General features: G+C 40.4%; 1 protein-coding gene across 1 annotated transcript in view; it reads left to right on the top strand.

Annotated features, from left to right (window-relative positions):
• LOC124788889 (transcription factor SOX-9-like) overlaps positions 1 to 19,409 on the top strand; it is a 119,546-nt gene that overhangs the window by 28,282 nt on the left and 71,855 nt on the right. Inside the window, exon 2 of the mRNA XM_047256171.1 lies at positions 18,375 to 18,552. Coding sequence (XP_047112127.1) covers positions 18,375 to 18,552 — 178 coding nt within the window. The remainder of the gene's footprint in view (positions 1 to 18,374; positions 18,553 to 19,409) is intronic.

Raw genomic sequence — 19,409 nt, 5'->3', positions numbered from 1 at the left:
TTACACGTATTGCCAAATGCATTGAGGTTGACGGACATCATTTTGAGCATTTATTGCATTAATGTGGTATTTACAGGTAATCACGCTGTAACAGCATGCGTTCTCAGAACTGATAAGTTCACAAAGGTACATGTATCACATTGGAACAACCGAAATAAAATGTTCGAACGTACCTACGTTCTCTATTTTAATTTTAAAAACCTGCGTGTTACCAACTGTTCGTCGAAAATTGTGAACCATTTGTTTGTGACTATTACCGCGCCATCTATCACAAAGCGAAAAAAGTGATCCAACTAAAACATTCATATTTCTTTACGCACTAAACGAATATGTAATAAAAAATGGGTGTTCCTATTTCTTTTTAAAAAAAACCCAGTTGATATCCGTTTGACCTATGGCCGCCGGCCGGTGTGGCCGAGCGGTTCTAGGCGCTTCAGTCTGGAACCGTGCGACCACTACGGTCGCAGGTTCGAATCCTGCCTCGGGCATGGATGAGTGTGATGTCCTTAGGTTAGTTAGGTTTAAGTAGTTCTAAGTTCTAGGGGACTGATGACCTCAGATGTTAAGTCCCATAGTGCTCAGAGCCATTTGAACCATATTTTAACCTATGGCAGCGCCATCTAGCGGGCCAACCATAGCGCCATCTGGTTTCCCCCTTCAAGCTAGACAAGTTTCGTTCTTTGTAGTTTTTTCGTTTGACGCTCATTTCGTGAGATATTTGGCCCGGTCACGATCACTGGACCACCCTGTAGTTTATTTTGATTTATACTGGGTCTAACGACACTGGTCTCCTTAGATTTCATTGTGGGCGCTAAAGATATCGACGTATGCGGCCAAATAATCCTGCTGTCGTCAACGTCGTCGTCGCGACCGTAGCTCGTGTCCCGTGGTTAACATAGCTGCCTCTAGACCTTGCGGTCCTCAGTTCGATTCCGGACACAGTCGGAGGTTTTCTCCGCTCGAGACTGGATGATTGTGTTGTTCTTATTTCATCTTATCTTCATCGACGTGCAAGTCACCGAAGTGATCTCAGATAGAAAGATTTGCAACGTACGGTCGAACAACCCAAGACTGTGTCTCTCGGTCAACAATACCATACGATCATTTTATTTCATCATCTTCATCATTTGCTCCAATTCAGTAAGGCAACGCAACAACAACATTTCGTAATAAAGGCCAGTCACTGTTCTATGTTTTCCTAATAGCCAAAGACAACGACATCGAGCAAGTAAAAGAAAAGTTCTCCTATCCGAAAAACCAATGCAGTTTTATCTTCGATAACCTGCTCTTTTTAGTGCCTTCAGAATTACGCTTCAGATCTTCGAAACACTATTTAAAGTATCCTCCTGCGAGTGTTTCCGACCTCCTAGCAACAAAGGCGCCAGGAGTATTGCAATCAGCCTCCTTATATGCAGAATTCGATTCTCGTACGCAGAATTCCATTCAAGATTGCACTTCCATATGAGCTCCCTTTCATCTCAAAAAACACGCGAATTTTAAGGAGACTGTCAATTTTATTCATCAAAGGACTCTTTAACATAACTCACAGAAGGTGAAAAGTCAGCGATGTTTGTAATATCACGATTAAATTCAGGTAACCAATAATAAGGCAACGCCGGCTGGAGTGGCCGTGCGGTTCTAGGCGCTACAGTCTGTTGCCGAGCGACCGCTCCGGTCGCAGGTTCGAATCCTGCCTCGGGCATGGATGTGTGTGATGTCCTTAGGTTAGTTAGGTTAATTAGTTCTAAGTTCTAGGCGACTGATGACCTCAGAAGTTAAGTCGCATAGTGCTCAGAGCCATTTGAACCATTTGAACCAATAAGGCAACCCTCATATCGCATCCGAAAATTGATCAGCGAAAGTTTTTGTGAAACAGTTCTTCCTCATATTCCATGATGATATCCAGTTACCCTATCCAAAAATGTTAAATGATTTCTACATAACATGGAGCGAACATCTAAACTTCGAAGAAGAAACTGTGACAGCTTGCAGGAAATAACTCTCTTGTCTTCACGCAATTCAACAACTTAGGAACATATTTTCACCTAAAATAAAAGCAGTCATTAGTCCTGCCGGATCTCTTCCACTAACAATTAGTTTAACTCAGCTGAGATAGCGAATACTTAAGTAATATGTATTTCGGTCACATTAATACTTTATGGGCTCAGTTGCGATATGTGTGATCTGGTAGGCGAAGCAATATCAGGCGGTCTGTTTTCTTAACCGGATTTTCAGCTACTGATGTTCAGTACACCTCTTTGCATACCAAATGGCTATTTTTATTTCACAAATGCAACAGAAGATGTGATACTTCAGTAAGCTTGGTATTAGCAATACATAGCACTAACTTTTTCTCCATCTCCTTCTCCATTCCAGCCATACAAATGACACGAAATTCGTAGTAACGTGCTTCTGATCCAAAACCACATTAACTTCAGCAAGGAACTGAAGCTGTTTCTGTTAACAACGGGGTTCCCTTCTCAGCACGTTCTGACTTTTCTTCCTGCTCTACAGCGAATCAGTATTTCTGTCTCACCCCCAACATTATCTGTGTTATTTGCATTCCTATTTGCTTGTCTATTTGTGTGTGTCACATTTTGTAACTTTACCCTGGAATTTCTGACTATGCGACGCAGGGATCAGTTCCTTTTTCCTCTTTAGTTTCCTTTTTTGCTGCTGACATGCGCTTCTGTTAATATATCAATAAAAAAAATGGTTCAAGTGGCTCTGAGCACTATGGGACTCAACTGCTGAAGTCATTAGTCCCCTAGAACTTAGAACTAGTTAAACCTAACTAATCTAAGGACATCACAAACATCCATGCCCGAGGCAGGATTCGAACCTGCGACCGTAGCGGTCTTGCAGTTCCAGACTGCAGCGCCTTTAACCGCACGGCCACTTCGGCCGGCTAATATATCAATACTCCCATTCGATAAGAACGTAGTGTTATGATAGAATTATTAACACAGTTACTGCGTATGATCTTACAGTAATATCTACATTCATTATTATAACTATTACTGTTATTATTATTATTATTATTATTATCATTATTACGTACCGCTCATGAACCTGTACTATGAACTATGCAGTGATAGCTTTCCCAGTAAGTCTAGATGTAAGAGGGTGCCTAGAGACCCTAATCTTACGTAGTAAAGTAAATGCAGAAATAAAAATAAAATAAAAAAAAATTTATCTACAGCGCTGGTGCACATTCACTATGAACTTCTCTCTGTTCAGTTTGTATTTAGACTATAAGCCATTAAAAAACAGCGTTTTATCATTGGCCAGTACTCCTCTTCAACCATTCCTGCGAAATGTATGACTTGCACAGTTTGTTGCTATTTAGCAGAAATGTAAGAGACTTGTCAATCCATCCTGCTAAGAAATAGTACATCAGTGATGACTTGTCCATCCCATTGTAGTACTTCATGATATACATTTTATTATATTATGTAAGTTTTAATTCATCCAGAGATATTCTGGATGATTCCAGCCATTCTTTCCCCCGTCTTCAGATTCAAGTCCTCTGCTATCTTTGTGCTATACACTACAAAACATAGTAGGGAGCATAATATACCGATTCAGGTATTGTCTATACAATGACGTGTTCATGGAACCTGCGTTTGTCATTATTTTGAATGGAGCTGCATGAAAAGGTATATTCACTTGTTAAAATATAACTTTTTACTTAGCTGATTATCTTGAAGTTAGCTTCGTTGCCCTGTTATTGACGTACGATAATGTTCACAGGTCTGGTTTGTACGAAGAACATTTCCATATAGTAGGATTACGCATGGCCGTTAAATCACTCAATGTTGTTGTTGTTGTCGTCTTTAGTCCTGAGACTGGTTTGATGCAGCTCTCCATGCTACTCTATCCTGTGCAAGCTTTTTCATCTCCCAGTACCTACTGCAACCTACATCCTTCTGAATCTGCTTAGTGTATTCATCTCTTGGTCTCCCTCTACGATTTTTACCCTCCACGCTGCCCTCCAATACTAAATTGGTGATCCCTTGATGCCTCAGAACATGTCCTACCAACCGATCCCTTCTTCTGGTCAAGTTCTGCCACAAACTTCTCTTCTCCCCAATCCTATTCAATACTTCCTCATTAGTTATGTGATCTACCCATCTAATCTTCAGCATTCTTCTGTAGCACCACATTTCGAAAGCTTCTATTCTCTTCTTGTCCAAACTATTTATCGTCCATGTTTCACTTCCATACATGGCTACACTCCATACGAATACTTTCAGAAATGACTTCCTGACACTTAAATCAATACAGGATGTTAACAAATTTCTCTTCTTCAGAAACGCTTTCCTTGCCATTGCCAGCCTACATTTTATATCCTCTCTACTTCGACCATCATCAGTTATTTTGCTCCCCAAATAGCAAAACTCCTTTACTACTTTAAGTGCCTCATTTCCTAATCTAATTCCCTCAGCATCACCCGACTTCATTAGACCACATTCCATTATCCTTGTTTTGCTTTTGTTGATGTTCATCTTATATCCTCCTTTCAAGACACTGTCCATTCCATTCAACTGCTCTTCCAAGTCCTTTGCTGTCTCTGACAGAATTACAATGTCATCGGCGAACCTCAAAGTTTTTATTTCTTCTCCATGGATTTTAATACCTACTCCGAATTTTTCTTTTGTTTCCTTTACTGCTTGCTCAATATACAGATTGAACAACATCGGGGAGAGGCTACAACCCTGTCTTACTCCCTTCCCAACCACTGCTTCCCTTTCATGTCCCTCGACTCTTATAACTGCCATCTGGTTTCTGTACAAATTGTAAATAGCCTTTCGCTCCCTGTATTTTACCCCTGCCCACCTTTAGAATTTGAAAGAGAATATTCCAGTCAACATTGTCAAAAGCTTTCTCTAAGTCTACAAATGCTAGAAACGTAGGTTTGCCTTTCCTTAATCTTTCTTCTAAAATAAGTCGTAAGGTCAGTATTGCCTCACGTGTTCCAGTGTTTCTACGGAATCCAAACTGATCTTCCCCGAGGTTGGCTTCTACTAGTTTTTCCATTCGTCTGTAAAGAATTCGTGTTAGTATTTTGCAGCTGTGACTTATTAAACTGATAGTTCGGTAATTTAGACATCTGTCAACACCTGCTTTCTTTGGGATTGGAATTATTATATTCTTCTTGAAGTCTGAGGGTATTTCGCCTGTTTCATACATCTTGCTCACCAGATGGTAGAGTTTTGTCAGGACTGGCTCTCCCACGGCCGTCAGTAGTTCCAATGGAATATTGTCTACTCCGGGGGCCTTGTTTCGACTCAGGTCTTTCAGTGCTCTGTCAAACTCTTCACGCAGTATCATATCTCCCATTTCATCTTCATCTACATCCTCTTCCATTTCCATAATATTGTCCTCAAGTACATCGCCCTTGTATAGACCCTCTATATACACCTTCCACCTTTCTGCTTTCCCTTCTTTGCTTAGAACTGGGTTTCCATCTGAGCTCTTGATATTCATACAAGTCGTTCTCTTATCTCTAAAGGTCTCTTTAATTTTCCTGTAGGCGGTATCTATCTTACCCCTAGTGAGATAGGCCTCTACATCCTTACATTTGTCCTCTAGCCATCCCTGCTTAGCCATTTTGCACTTCCTGTCGATCTCACTCAATACAAAATGAAATAAACATCTGCACCTTTCAAAATTTGTATTTTAACTCTTCAAACATCGAAATAACGAATTTAACATTCATTTGCTTTCTTGAACTATTACTTTCGAATTACAAAATCTGCTTTCTACCGTATCACAACCCACTTGCCTCTGTCTCTCCACAACGTCCCAGCAAATATAGAAAAGAAAAATACAAAGATAACACTTGAAGCAAAGAGGTTTAGATCGTTTTCAAAGACATAAAATGGTGAATATTGAGCATAACTTGGTAGATTTAAATATACATATCTTTATGTCAAAACTTCAAAATTTGTGCTACACATATATGACGCAAACAGTTACGCATGAAATAATTTATTTTCGTGGGTGTAGTTTTGTAAAAGTTTTTTGATTTATAAAATGAAAATACCGATACCCATCGGTATCGAAGAATTCAGAATATGTTCGGGCTTGATTACATCACAAGAGCGAATGTAGCCTCTGCAAGTAACGTGAGCTCAGATCACCTCCGCTAAACAAAGACAGAATCGTCATGAACAGCAAAACACACAATCATAGTTCTAAAATCAAAATCTAAGTACGGAAAGGGAGACAACATCTGCATTTGTGAATAGGCGTAGGCAGGCTTCGATAATAAGACACGAGCAGCCGATCCAGCCACCGTGTCAGGTACTTGTTTCATGTATTGGGCCAACGGCCGATACCAGCTACATCTACAACTACATCCATATTACGAAAACCACTGCAGAGTGCATAGCAGAGGGTACTTCCCATTGTACCCTCTAATAAGGCGTCTACCCGGTTCATTCGCATATGGAGCACGGTTACAATGGTTGCTGAAATGTGACGCGTTTGGCGCGACTTGCGGCATCGCGCTTCCAGCGTCAGGAACTATCCACTGCACAGATGCTGTCGTAGCATTCTCAGAATCGCTTTCCAGATCGTTGGAGTGGCAGGATATTAGTCTAATTTTGTTGTGGGCCGATACCACACTATTTTCTCATTTACCATAAATTACTTTTTTAATTGTCTTCCTCGTGGTAACCATGTTTATCATGCACGCTAGTCGATAACTCGATGACGAATATACCGTTTTGCTTTGAACAAAAGAAGGCACTTTGCAGTGGTATACGTAGCCGCATTTGTAGTTGGGGAAAGAGCTTGTTGCGGTGTCGAATCAAGCGAGCTACGCTGAGGAGGAATAACATTGGGTAAAGTTTGGACTCTGATCACTGGATCAGTAATGTTAATTCTTTATGATGAAGTTGCAAATAAAATTGTGTGTAATCTCAGACTTTCACCAAAGATACGTTTCCTTTGTCAAACTACGCTCAAAGACAAGAAAAGGAACGCACCATGAAGGAATTATCCAAATGGGATCGAAATCGGTAGATATGGTAGGTTTGATGTACATGTATAGACTAACAAATGTTAAAGAAAAACTGTATGATTTATTCAAGTGAAATAGTTTCACAAACTGAGCAAGTAAATGACATGTTGGTTCACGTCTGAACCTTATACAAAGAGTTATTCGGCTTGGCATTGATTGATAGATTTGTTGGATGTTCTCTACATCTACATCTACATCTACATTTATACTCCACAAGCCACCCAACAGTGTGTGGCGGAGGGCACTTTACGTGCCACTGTCATTACCTCCCTTTCCTGTTCCAGTCGCGTATGGTTCGCGAGAAGAACGACTGTCTGAAAGCCTCCGTGCGCGCTCTAATCTCTCTAATTTTACATTCGTGATCTCCTCGGGAGGTATAAGTAGGGGGAAGCAATATATTCGATACCTCATCCAGAAACGCACCCTCTCGAAACCTGGCGAGCAAGCTACACCGCGATGCAGAGCGCCTCTCTTGCAGAGTCTGCCACTTGAGTTTGTTAAACATCTCCGTAACGCTATCACGGTTACCAAATAACCCTGTGACGAAACGCGCCGCTCTTCTTTGGATCGTCTCTATCTCCTCCGTCAACCCGATCTGGTACGGATCCCACACTGATGAGCAATACTCAAGTATAGGTCGAACGAATGTTTTGTAAGCCACCTCCTTTGTTGATGGACTACATTTTCTAAGGACTCTCCCAATGAATCTCAACCTGGTACCCGCCTTACCAACAATTAATTTTATATGATCATTCCACTTCAAATCGTTCCGCACGCATACTCCCAGATATTTTATAGAAGTAACTGCTACCAGTGTTTGTTCCGCTATCATATAATCATACAATAAAGGATCCTTCTTTCTATGTATTCGTAATACATTACATTTGCCTATCCGCTGCAGATCTTCCTGCATTTCGCTACAATTTTCTAATGCTGCAACTTCTCTGTATACTACAGCATCATCCGCGAAAAGCCGCATGGAACTTCCGACACTATCTACTAGGTCATTTATATATATTGTGAAAAGCAATGGTCCCATAACACTCCCCTGTGGCACGCCAGAGGTTACTTTAACGTCTGTAGACGTCTCTCCATTGATAACAATATGCTGTGTTCTGTTTGCTAAAAACTCTTCAATCCAGCCACACAGCTGGTCTGATATTCCGTAGGCTCTTACTTTGTTTATCAGGCGACAGTGCGGAACTGTATCGAACGCCTTCCGGAAGTCAAGAAAAATAGCATCTACCTGGGAGCCTGTATCTAATATTTTCTGGGTCTCATGAACAAATAAAGCGAGTTGGGTCTCACACGATCGCCGTTTCCGGAATCCATGTTGATTCCTACATAGTAGATTCTGGGTTTCCAAAAACAACATGATACAAGAGCAAAAAACATGTTCTAAAATTCTACAACAGATCGACGTCAGAGATATAGGTCTATAGTTTTGCGCATCTGCTCGACGACCGTTCTTGAAGACTGGGAATACCTGTGCTCTTTTCCAATCATTTGGAACCCTCCGTTCCTCTAGAGACTTGCGGTACACGGCTGTTAGAAGGGGGGCAAGTTCTTTCGCGTACTCTGTGTAGAGTCGAATTGGTATCCCGTCAGGTCCAGTGGACTTACCTCTACTGAGTGATTCCAGTTGCTTTTTTATTCCTTGGACACTTATTTCGATGTCAGCTATTTTTTCGTTTGTGCGAGGATTTAGAGAAGGAACTGTAGTGCGGTCTTCCTCTGTGAAACAGCTTTGGAAAAAGGTGTTTAGTATTTCAGCTTTACGCGTGTCATCCTCTGTTTCAATGCCATCATCATCCCGGAGTGTTGGATATGCTGTTTCGAGCCACTTACTGATTTAACGTAAGACCAGAACTTCCTAGGATTTTCTGTCAAGTCGGTACATAGAATTTTTCTTTCGAATTCACTGAACGCTTCACGTATAGCCCTCCTTACGCTAACTTTGACATCGTTTAGCTTCTGTTTGTCTGAGAGGTTTTGGCTGCGTTTAAGCTTGGAGTGAAGCTCTCTTTGCTTTCGCAGTAGTTTCCTAACTTTGTTGTTGTACCACGGTGGGTTTTTCCCGTCCCTCACAGTTTTACTCGGCACGTACCTGTCTAAAACGCATTTTACGATTGCCTTGAACTTTTTCCATAAACACTCAACATTGTCAGTGTCGGAACAGAAATTTTCGTTTTGATCTGTTAGGTAGTCTGAAATCTGCCTTCTATTACTCTTGCTAAACAGATAAACCTTCCTCCCTTTCTTTATATTCCTATTAACTTCCATATTCAGGGATGCTGCAACGGCCTTATGATCACTGATTCCCTGTTCTGCACATACAGAGTCGAAAAGTTCGGGTCTGTTTGTTATCAGTAGGTCCAAGATGTTATCTCCACGAGTCGGTTCTCTGTTTAATTGCTCGAGGTAATTTTCGGATAGTGCACTCAGTATAATGTCACTCAATGCTCTGTCCCTACCACCCGTCCTAAACATCTGAGTGTCCCAGTCTATATCTGGTAAATTGAAATCTCCACCTAAGACTATAACATGCTGAGAAAATTTATGTGAAATGTATTCCAAATTTTCTCTCAGTTGTTCTGCCACTAATGCTGCTGAGTCGGGAGGTCGGTAAAAGGAGCCAACTATTAACCTAGCTCGGCTGCTGAGTGTAACCTCCACCCATAATAATTCACAGGAACTATCCACTTCTACTTCACTACAGGATAAACTACTACTAACAGCGAGGGATATCGTGCTAAATTCTGTCCAGTTGGCGCGATAGATCTTCAAAATCCCGGGATGGGGGATATCGAGCTGGGGGAGGGAACCATCGACTTGCTGACCAAGGTAGGGTTTGGCAAGCACGAAGGTAAGCAGTAGATACTCTTTCCGTGTGCAGGCGGGCATTGTCATACTGAAATGTAAGCCCAGGATGGCTTCACATCATGGGCAACAAAACCGGGGCGTAGAATATAGTCAACGCACCGCTGTGCTGTAAGGGTGTCGCGGATGGTAAACTAAGGGGTCATGCTATGTAAAGAAATGGCACCACAGACCATCAATCCTGGTTGTCGGGCCGTATGACAGGGACAGTCAGTTTGGTATCCCACCGGTTTCCGGGGCGTCTCCTGACACATCTTCGAACTGGAATCTCATTGACTGGAGTAGAATTGTCTTCAGTGATGGTTCTTGCTTCGAACAGAGCCCCGATGACCAGTAAGGGCGTGTCTGGAGTGTATTATAAGCGTATGCGCCGCTATACAGTATTCTATAAATTTTCCGCCGAAGTTACGGAGGAAGAAATGGAGTTTGATACTTAATCGTAAAAAGTGCTCGTCATGATGTGCTGGAATAGCGAATTACATCTGCAAAACTTCATGCCGTAAGATTATTTTGTACTAACAATGCACGACTCCTTTTCAATGGAAGTATCAGTTAACTTTCGTTATGCTCACAGTACGGAATAGACTTCTGCTCACAGGTAGGGTGGAGGGAAACGGCTGCTACGCTATTCAAGCGACCAAGTCGATTGTAAATGATACCAAGGCAAGCCAATACAGAATGTGAAATGTATACAAAGAAGAGCAATAACGTCGGTTTGTGAATAATAAATATTACAGGTATGCTGAGCAATTCGTCAAAAAGAGATTCTGTTCAATTTCCACAAACATTTTAAAAAAACTGTGAGGAAGATTTCAAAATTTATAACAATAACTTAGGGCACAGGTTCATAAGGTTAGTAAAACTTCTTCCGGCATGAAGGTCTAGTTTCCGATTCATGAATGAAATGGGACGAAATTTTAAAAAGGAAAAATAGCTTTCACTGCGGACTTTTTAAAACCTTAGAGATACAGTTACGGACGTAATCTTGTCGATTTGTTGATTAAACATCGTCGGATGCAACATCTGTCGTCAGTCTTCAGTTAAACGGCGGAAATCGTGAGTGAAATATTTTTGGCGTTGCATTTTTTTGTTTTGTTTTTTAAGTATAGCTTACATTGCGCATTCGAAGTGGCGGATAGGAATCAGCAGAGTATTCATTCCAAGATCCTATTTTAAGCGACTCGAAGCCCTTGAATCCGATGAATCCTCTTCTTTTCATTGTGCTCCGTTATCAGAACAGAACACCATCGGAATTTTCAAATTATTCGTTGCAACACATTTTTGTTACGAGCAAACACATTCATTAAGCAGAAATGATCATGTTTTAAATAACTGTTTTTCTTGTTTTTTGAAGAGTAGTAAAATATGATTTGAACTGTCTTTTTTTTACAAATTATTGCAGAAGAACGTATTTTCTAAAACTGTTCGGCTTACTGCACTCAGTTTTTAAGATTGTGTGTCCTTGTTCGAAGGATACTTGTGTCCCGTCTTCGTTCGTCCATCGTAGATTTGCAGTTGGTACAGACAGACATGCTTCTGAATTAGGCTCATTTATGTAATCTGTTGTTGTAGGTCTTCGATGTGTCCCTGCGAAACGTAAGATGAGTTACCTCTTGTCCTTTCTTTCTATCCATAGTGCGGGAAAATTTTTATTCAGATGACATCTGAACGCCAGCAGCAATGAAATGTTACCAGAAAAGATACTGAAGCAACAAAGAAACACTTGTAATTAAATCCAGTCTTAATATGAAGTTTTACTCCTCCTACAACGTTAAAGTGAAACTTCTCAACATAGCTACTGTTCTGCTAAAATATTTTGTTGACGGTGAGAACGGTTAGAGGATACTTCCAATAATATAACTGAAAAGGGAGTAACTTATCAAATGTTTCCAGACCAAGACGTATTCGGTTTGAGAGTTCTTCTTTCAACGATCCTCATTTAGTATCTCACTTCCATCCGAAACTCTGATGTTGTTTCCATTTTCCATGCAATGCGAAATTCTGCGCTCAATTCGCCCTCAATGTTCTGCACAAGATGCATTATACTTGAATAAAGTCTGTCTTACCGTTTTTGAGAAAAATTCCAGTCGCGTTATGTTAGAGGCACCCAGTATATTCCCTGGCAAATAGATCCTTTCTCTTCCAGTTCACTACACTTAAAATTGTCCAATACCTGTTCACTTTTAGTAACAATGATAGGACGCCAAGTTTTTGCTGGTATTTTGAATGGTACCATATCTTCCTCAGCATCTAACCTAGAACATGTACCTAGCCACCATTGTTTGGATAATTAGCCTGAGCCCACATTCCCTCGAGCCGGGCCAAGTTCTGGACTTTTTCTTCTTTCTCTAGCTATTTCCTGCTTATGTGTTTCCTATTTGTCCCTTGTCTCCGTTATGCTCGAGCATTATTAGTTAGCCACACGGCCGTATTTCGATTCGAATTCTTTGGCATTCGCTGCCACTGCTCCGATTTATACGTCTCGCCTAAAGGCGTTCTTCTATCTCGAAATTAATGTTTATTCGGAGAACTAACTGGCCTGTCTACGAGGGAAAGAAAGCCGGTCTTCTTAAGCTCTAATGCATCAAGTTCCGAAGAGATAGTCCATTGTTAAAGCGTTGTGAACTCTCGTTGTACGCTCCATTGCCTTCGCTACAACCAAGAGCATTGTATCGGGTGATACACTCGCCCTGAGTACCCTGAAGTGTTGGTTTGACGCGCTACTCCTTACCACTAACAATCCCGAAACCAAATAGTGTACATAGTGTCACGCCATCTTCTGCTCATTTTTTGTTTAATTCCTTAGATCATTCGTATTTGACACCATGTACTGTAGCCCCGAGTAGGCTATAACAATTACGCTGGCGCAATTTAATGTTGCCTCATGTTCCAGTGGCTGATAAGCTACTTCTTCCGTGACGAGGGAGGTACATTTTGCTTCTACAATAGTCTATTCTTGTCTAACTAACTAAAACTTTGAAGCACGTATTAACGGTTAACTCTAAGTGCGTTCTATATCATTTACTCGAAATACACTACTCTCCGAAAATTCAGTGAATCTGGTAGCATATTTAGAGCTGCAGATTACCAGACTCCAGTGAACACTTGCTTTATAGCCCTATTTTAAAATTTCTTTAAAATAAATCATTATTGGTCGGTATCAGGTGACTTCTGTTTGTTTTCCCTTTTGACTTTTTTCGTAACTCTGAATGCTTTTACAACTTGACGTTCTCCTGGTATCGTGTAGCAAGGACATGTAACAAGAAGTCCACGGAATTTTTACCGGGATATGAAATGTGGGCTCTCAGTCGCAGGCACACGTATTGCGAGTCTTAGTCACTGCATGTGTGCTTTTCTGCAGGTTGTTTTTTTTCTCCGATAGGTGGCAACATCAATCTACATCATGACTTGCCTAATCCGCCAAATACAGATGTTTGTGGCTTGGAGTTGGATGAAGCACGATGTTGAATTTTAGAAAGTTACTGATTGAAAACCGATGCAAGGTGTTTTTTTTCTATTTATCACTCATTATTTCCAAAATTTCTCATTTATCATCATGGTCATTTCGTTATATATAACAATATGTAGGGTGAAGTATTTAACCTTGAATGTTCAAACTCACCTTAGGACTTTCGCTTTCTCGAACCTCACATAGCCTTTTCATTTATCAACACTTCTCACAATGTCTGCTTATCATACTCATTTATGCCATTCATTTTCAGTTTATTTTAAATCGATTATTGTTTCATGGTACATTTACGTTCTGTATAAGTATGGCTAATCTTATTTCATTTATAAATCTATAAGTTATTTATATTTATAACATATAGGTAATTGCTATGTTACAAAATTCAGTTCTTATGTAATTTAATTTTTACTCATAACCTAACTTGCCTCACCTTGTGACACCTACTCACTCCGATTCCTTACATTTATTTGTACTTAGTTCCACTGTTTCCCACTATGCCACGATTTCACTGACAAGTATAGTCTTTACTATGTGAGGTTTGCAACTCACTTTACACGCAAATAGTTTTCACACAGGAACTGCCATCGATAATCAGATATTGTCTTATTGTACGCCCAAAATCTATCGATTATTACTGAATTATTGAAATTCAGTTTAGTTAGTGGAAAAAATATTTGACAGGAATGGATGGAGGGGGACTGGTCTGGTTCCTAATCCTTTTTCATTTAGACTGTTGCCCTTTTTCATAGAGTTTCACTTTCATATTATAGACCTACATAATCTAGTCTAATCTCAGAATGCCTTGTAAAATGGGAAGCATCGAGAATTCAAGATTTTCATGGAAAAAAGGATATATTTTCTGAATTTTGAGAAGCTAGCTGTAATGAAAGTCGTTAAGAGGTGACAGAACTAGAACAGGTGATATATTTCATAGAACAGAAGATATACAAAGTTTCAAATATCGTGATAAATTCGATTTGATTCACTTTTATGTAATACAACCTTTACAGAGTCCTTAAAATCGAAGTTAACATCAGTTCTAAGAAATGAGACTATAGTTCCGATATTATGGGGTACATTTAGATCTGCTTTAAAACATTCCCATACTGTATAATACTAAAATTTTAGGAGCTGAAGCAAAGGCAATGGCTGTTAGCTGAAATAAAATCTTTCAAGCGTAAAAGTTGCAATCAATAATAAAATAGTGGAACAGGCAAGAAAATTTACACACTTTAATAGCTACATTTTTAATTTTTTAAAACAAACTACCACAGACAAATAATTAACAAAGTATAAATAATTGGATGAAACATTAAACGGAATCTTTGCTTAAAAATGAGAAAAGAAAGACAAATAACAGTTCACAATGTCATTTTATAATATACTCTCCTATATGGAATTTAATGTTGAACTCTTCAACGAAATGATAAAGTCAAACAGAATAACGCATAAAAGGGGTTTTTGGTGTTCTCTGAGTGGTGTAACATTGAGGAACAGAGTTCGAAATAAAAATACAAGAAAAGAAGGACCCGCAGAAGAAAAGGTACGTAATTTACAGATAGACCGATTTAATTTTACTTGGATGCCATAGACAGGTTTCCACATAAAGTGCCCCATTATAAACCCGGAGGAAGAAGAATCTTAAAAAGACTGTATTGTTGATGGACCAAACAGCATAATCACAGGAAGTTGGATTCCGAATACTCATAAGCGATACTGATTTTAGAGAAGAGTAAATTATCAGTACGGCTGTATAATGCACCTAATATAGATTCTATGGACAGTAGTGACAAAAAAGGAAATAAAAGAAAGATTCGACCAATTAAGAAAGAGGTCACTGGGGGAAGTAATGACTGACATTTTGTTCTTCTCCTTCCTACAATTTCTCCAAGACTAGCAATGGCGGATCGTGTCACAGCTGCTGAATGTATCTGCCTGAGAAGGTATTATTTTCCTTACATTGCATTATGGCGTCAGTATCTATACTCAAAAATTTGGAACATTCTGATATAATTTTTAGTTTCTGTTAATCCTTTGCGTCTAGCTTTGATATTGTTCTAATACTGAGAAGAAATGAATATACTACGATTTTTTTCAAGATTAAGCGAAAGTCCGTTTACACACATAAAAAAAAGTTTTGGATCACCTCAGTTCCAAGAACTCTTGAAGATAGACGTTGACTGTGGATACTGTATCACAAACACACTCCCTTTGACTGTTCAGAGATGTCACTAATCCAGCCCAAAGATGTAAACAACGTTGCATGAACAGCGCCAATTAGACGGAGAGGGTCCGACAGCCGACCAGTTCCAGTCATTCCACCAGGAAGGAGGACACGGCCAGTACTGTCTGTAGTTCAACCATGCCTAGACGGTCAATACCGTGGTTCGATTGCGTCCGCCTCGTTACTTTGTCCCAGGAAGGCGTCTCAACAAAGGAAGTGTCCAGGTATCTCAGAGTGAACCAAAGCGATGTTGTTCGGACATAGAGGAGATTACAGAACTGTCGATGACGTGCCTCGCTCAGGCCGCCCAAAGACTACTACTGCAGTGGATGACCGTACATACAGATTATGGTTCGGAGGAAACCTGACAGCAACACCACCATGTTGAATAATGCTTTTTGTGCAGACACTGGACGTCGTGTTACGACTCAAACTGTCCGCAGTAGGCTGCATGATGCGCAACTTCATTCCCCACATCCATGACGAGGTCCATCTTTGCAACCACGACTCCATGCAGCGCGGTACAGATGGGCCCATCAACATGGAGAATGGACCGCTCAGGATTTGCATCACGTTCTCTTCACCGATGAGTGACGCATATGTCTTCAACCAGAAAATGGTCGGAGACATGTTTGGAGGCAACCTGGTCAGGCTGAACGCCTTAGACACACTGTCCAGCGAATGCAGCAAGATGGAAGTTCACTGCTGTTTTGGGGTGACATTATGTGGGGCCGACGTACACCGCTGGTGGTCATGGAAGGCACCGTAACGGCTGCACGATACGTGAATGCCATCCTCGGCCGATAGTGCAACTATATCGGCAGCATATTGGCGAGGCACTCCTCTTCATGGACGACAATTCGTGTCCTCATCGTACACATCTTGTAATTGACGTCCTTCATGATAAAGGCAACGCTCGACTAGAGTGGCCAGCATGTTCTCCAGACATGAGCCCTATCGAACATGTCTGGCATAGATTGAAAAGGACTTTTTTGTGGACGACGTGACCCACCAACCTCTCTGAGGGATCTACGCCGAATCGCCATTGAAAAGTGGGACAAGCTGGGCCAACAGTGCCTCGATGAACTCGTGGATAGTATGCCACAACGAATACAGGCATGCATCAATGCAAGAGGATGTGCTACTGGGTATTAGAGGTATCGGAGTGTACAGCAATCTGGACCACCACCTCTGAAGCTCTCACTGTATGGTGGTACAACATGCAAAGTGTGGTTCTCAGGAGCAATAAAAAGGGCGGAAACGATGTTTATGTTGATCTCTATACCAATTTTCTGTACAGGCTCCGGAACTCTCTGAACCGAGATGATGTAAACCTTTTTTTGATGCGTGTATTATATCTCAAGCCAATATCCCTTTTCCTCAACAGATACTAATCGTATGAGGGTGAGTAAGGTAGCGTTAGAAAGGATTTTAAACCGATTTCTGACATTGCAAACTGATTTTGCTCCATTACTTCCCATCTGTTTCACGTAAAGGAGACTTAACTATGATAGGCAAAAGAGCATTATAAATGCCCAGCTTCACACCTGTATTTTACGAAGCCAAGTTATTAATCTCGAGTAAGAGAGTCTCTTTTCTTATTATCTTATTACACACTCTATTTTGTTTTAAAGTACTTAATAACTGGATAATTTTTTGCAGTATTGTCATAGATTATACCGTGATCGCTGCTGTAGTTCTTATCTCTGCCTAACATACAAGTTGACTTTTATAAATAAATATTCTTTCCAAAATGATAAACATCCTGTAGAATTGTTACACTCATTAGACCTGTCGAGACTACCACCACATAAACTTACACTTACACAACATATTATTGTCATGTTGATAACATACCTGAATGTTAAACAGGGGTCAATGGAGCACACATGGTTGTAACAAAATTCAGTCGATTGACAATTAATGGTCAGCTGAGTGTCACCGAGGAAACTGTTGCACTGCCACGGATAAACTTAACAGCATCTGATCGAAGCATGCCTTTTCAGATGACAAGAAGACAGTTGCCTATTAAAATTGCATTTGCTATCACTGCAAACAACTCACAGGGACAAACGCTTCAAAGAGCAGGATTGTGTTCACCAAATCCCGTCTCTACTTACGGAGAGTTGTTTGTAGCCTTTTCAAAGGTAATTAAATCAACTAAGATTTTTGTACCCCCTAAAGAAAATAGAAAGCAAAAAGTACACGAAGATTACATTCTTGGGTCAAATATCGTTTACACCGAGGTATTGAAATACTCTGTAAACAATCTTGTTCAAATATATGTGCATGGAAATGTATATACAAGGATGTATCATAAATTCATGACTATATATTTTACATCGTTCGGTATACATTTTACATCGTTCGGTTCACTTTTCAACATGTTTTCTCTTCAGTCCCACATCTTCCCTTTTCTCAACGACTCCACTTATTCCAAGTACTGTCGTTATTTAAGACTATAAAAGTACGAAGGTCTCGCTTGGGTCACCTGGTCAGTTCATAATTTTTTGAATAATGTTATTGAGAGTGGCTTTGTGATTGTATGTCTAAGAGACCCAATAAACTATTATAATATCTAGATAATCTCCAAAAAGTATTTACATTATATGCAGAATCTCAATTTGAAAGCTACTAAGATAAGTGTAAAAGTGTCATCAGTAGACCCAAAATTGAACTGTGTGGGATACTAATTGGCTCCCTTTCCTGCCTTTTTTTAATAAGAAATTGTTTTCCGAGGAAGTCTAGGTAACCGAGGGTGTGTTGCTCAGGCTACGACTGGACACTACTACCCGTGACGCAGAAGTCGTCAGCGAAGAGAAAGCAGCACATCAAGCGGCCGATGAACGCGTTCATGGTGTGGGCGCAGGCGGCGAGGCGCAAGCTCGCCGACCAGTACCCGCAGCTGCACAACGCCGAGCTAAGCAAGACGCTGGGGAAGCTCTGGAGGTGGGTCCTCAGTTTCCTTCCCCTATATTCACATGCTTACGACAAGTCGGCGTAACGTAAGTAAAATTAGTTGCGTAGCGCAAAAGAAAGGTAAAATCCACGAAGGGTCATCAGAACAGAACGACATTAATGCTACTTCTGATTATTACTGATACCAAATCCAACGAAAACCTATTTTTGTTAAGATGACTGACTTTAGGAAGTATGGAAGATTGAGACAATCCAACAGCTGATTATTCTTTCCCTGTCCATGTTTGTTCGGCAATATGTCGGGTCAATAGGTATGTCCGGAAAGACTCAGAATGAACTGTGCCTTGAAGGAGGTCTCGACATTGTTGGAGACATCCACATCTAAATATGCAAACTGTTGGTCAAAGTGCATGGCAGGGAGCTACTTTTATTGTACGATATGTGACGGATATTTGTAGTTCCATTTGCATTTGAAATTTTGGAAGAATTATTCCGTATATATTTGTGTACAATCTCTTATTAGCGTAACATTATCCGTACGATCCGTATGGCAACGCAAATAACCGAGATGGTTCCTTGGAAATGAACATAGTAATTCTACTTCCCCATCTCCTTCCAACTCCTAATTAGCTGAACACTACACGTAGTTGCCAGCCATAAAATGCGTTCTTCACATTTTCTGAGTATGCTTCGTCGTTTTCTTTCTTTGATTGTTTGTCAGATAGGAGTTTCAGAATTTATAATACTCTCTCCTCAGATCAACAAGCCTGCGACCAATCGTACCTCCATTCTTTACACGGGCTCAACGTTTGTTATTAGCTTGACCTAATCAGAGAACCCGCATAATTAAGAGCATACATTGCGCCCATTAAAAAAATAGAGTAAAC

Source organism: Schistocerca piceifrons, chromosome 3 (assembly GCF_021461385.2).
Source record: "Schistocerca piceifrons isolate TAMUIC-IGC-003096 chromosome 3, iqSchPice1.1, whole genome shotgun sequence".
Lineage (NCBI taxonomy): Eukaryota > Metazoa > Arthropoda > Insecta > Orthoptera > Acrididae > Schistocerca > Schistocerca piceifrons.
The sequence above is the reverse complement of the archived record's forward strand: the minus strand, read 5'-3'. Positions and strand labels throughout refer to the sequence as shown.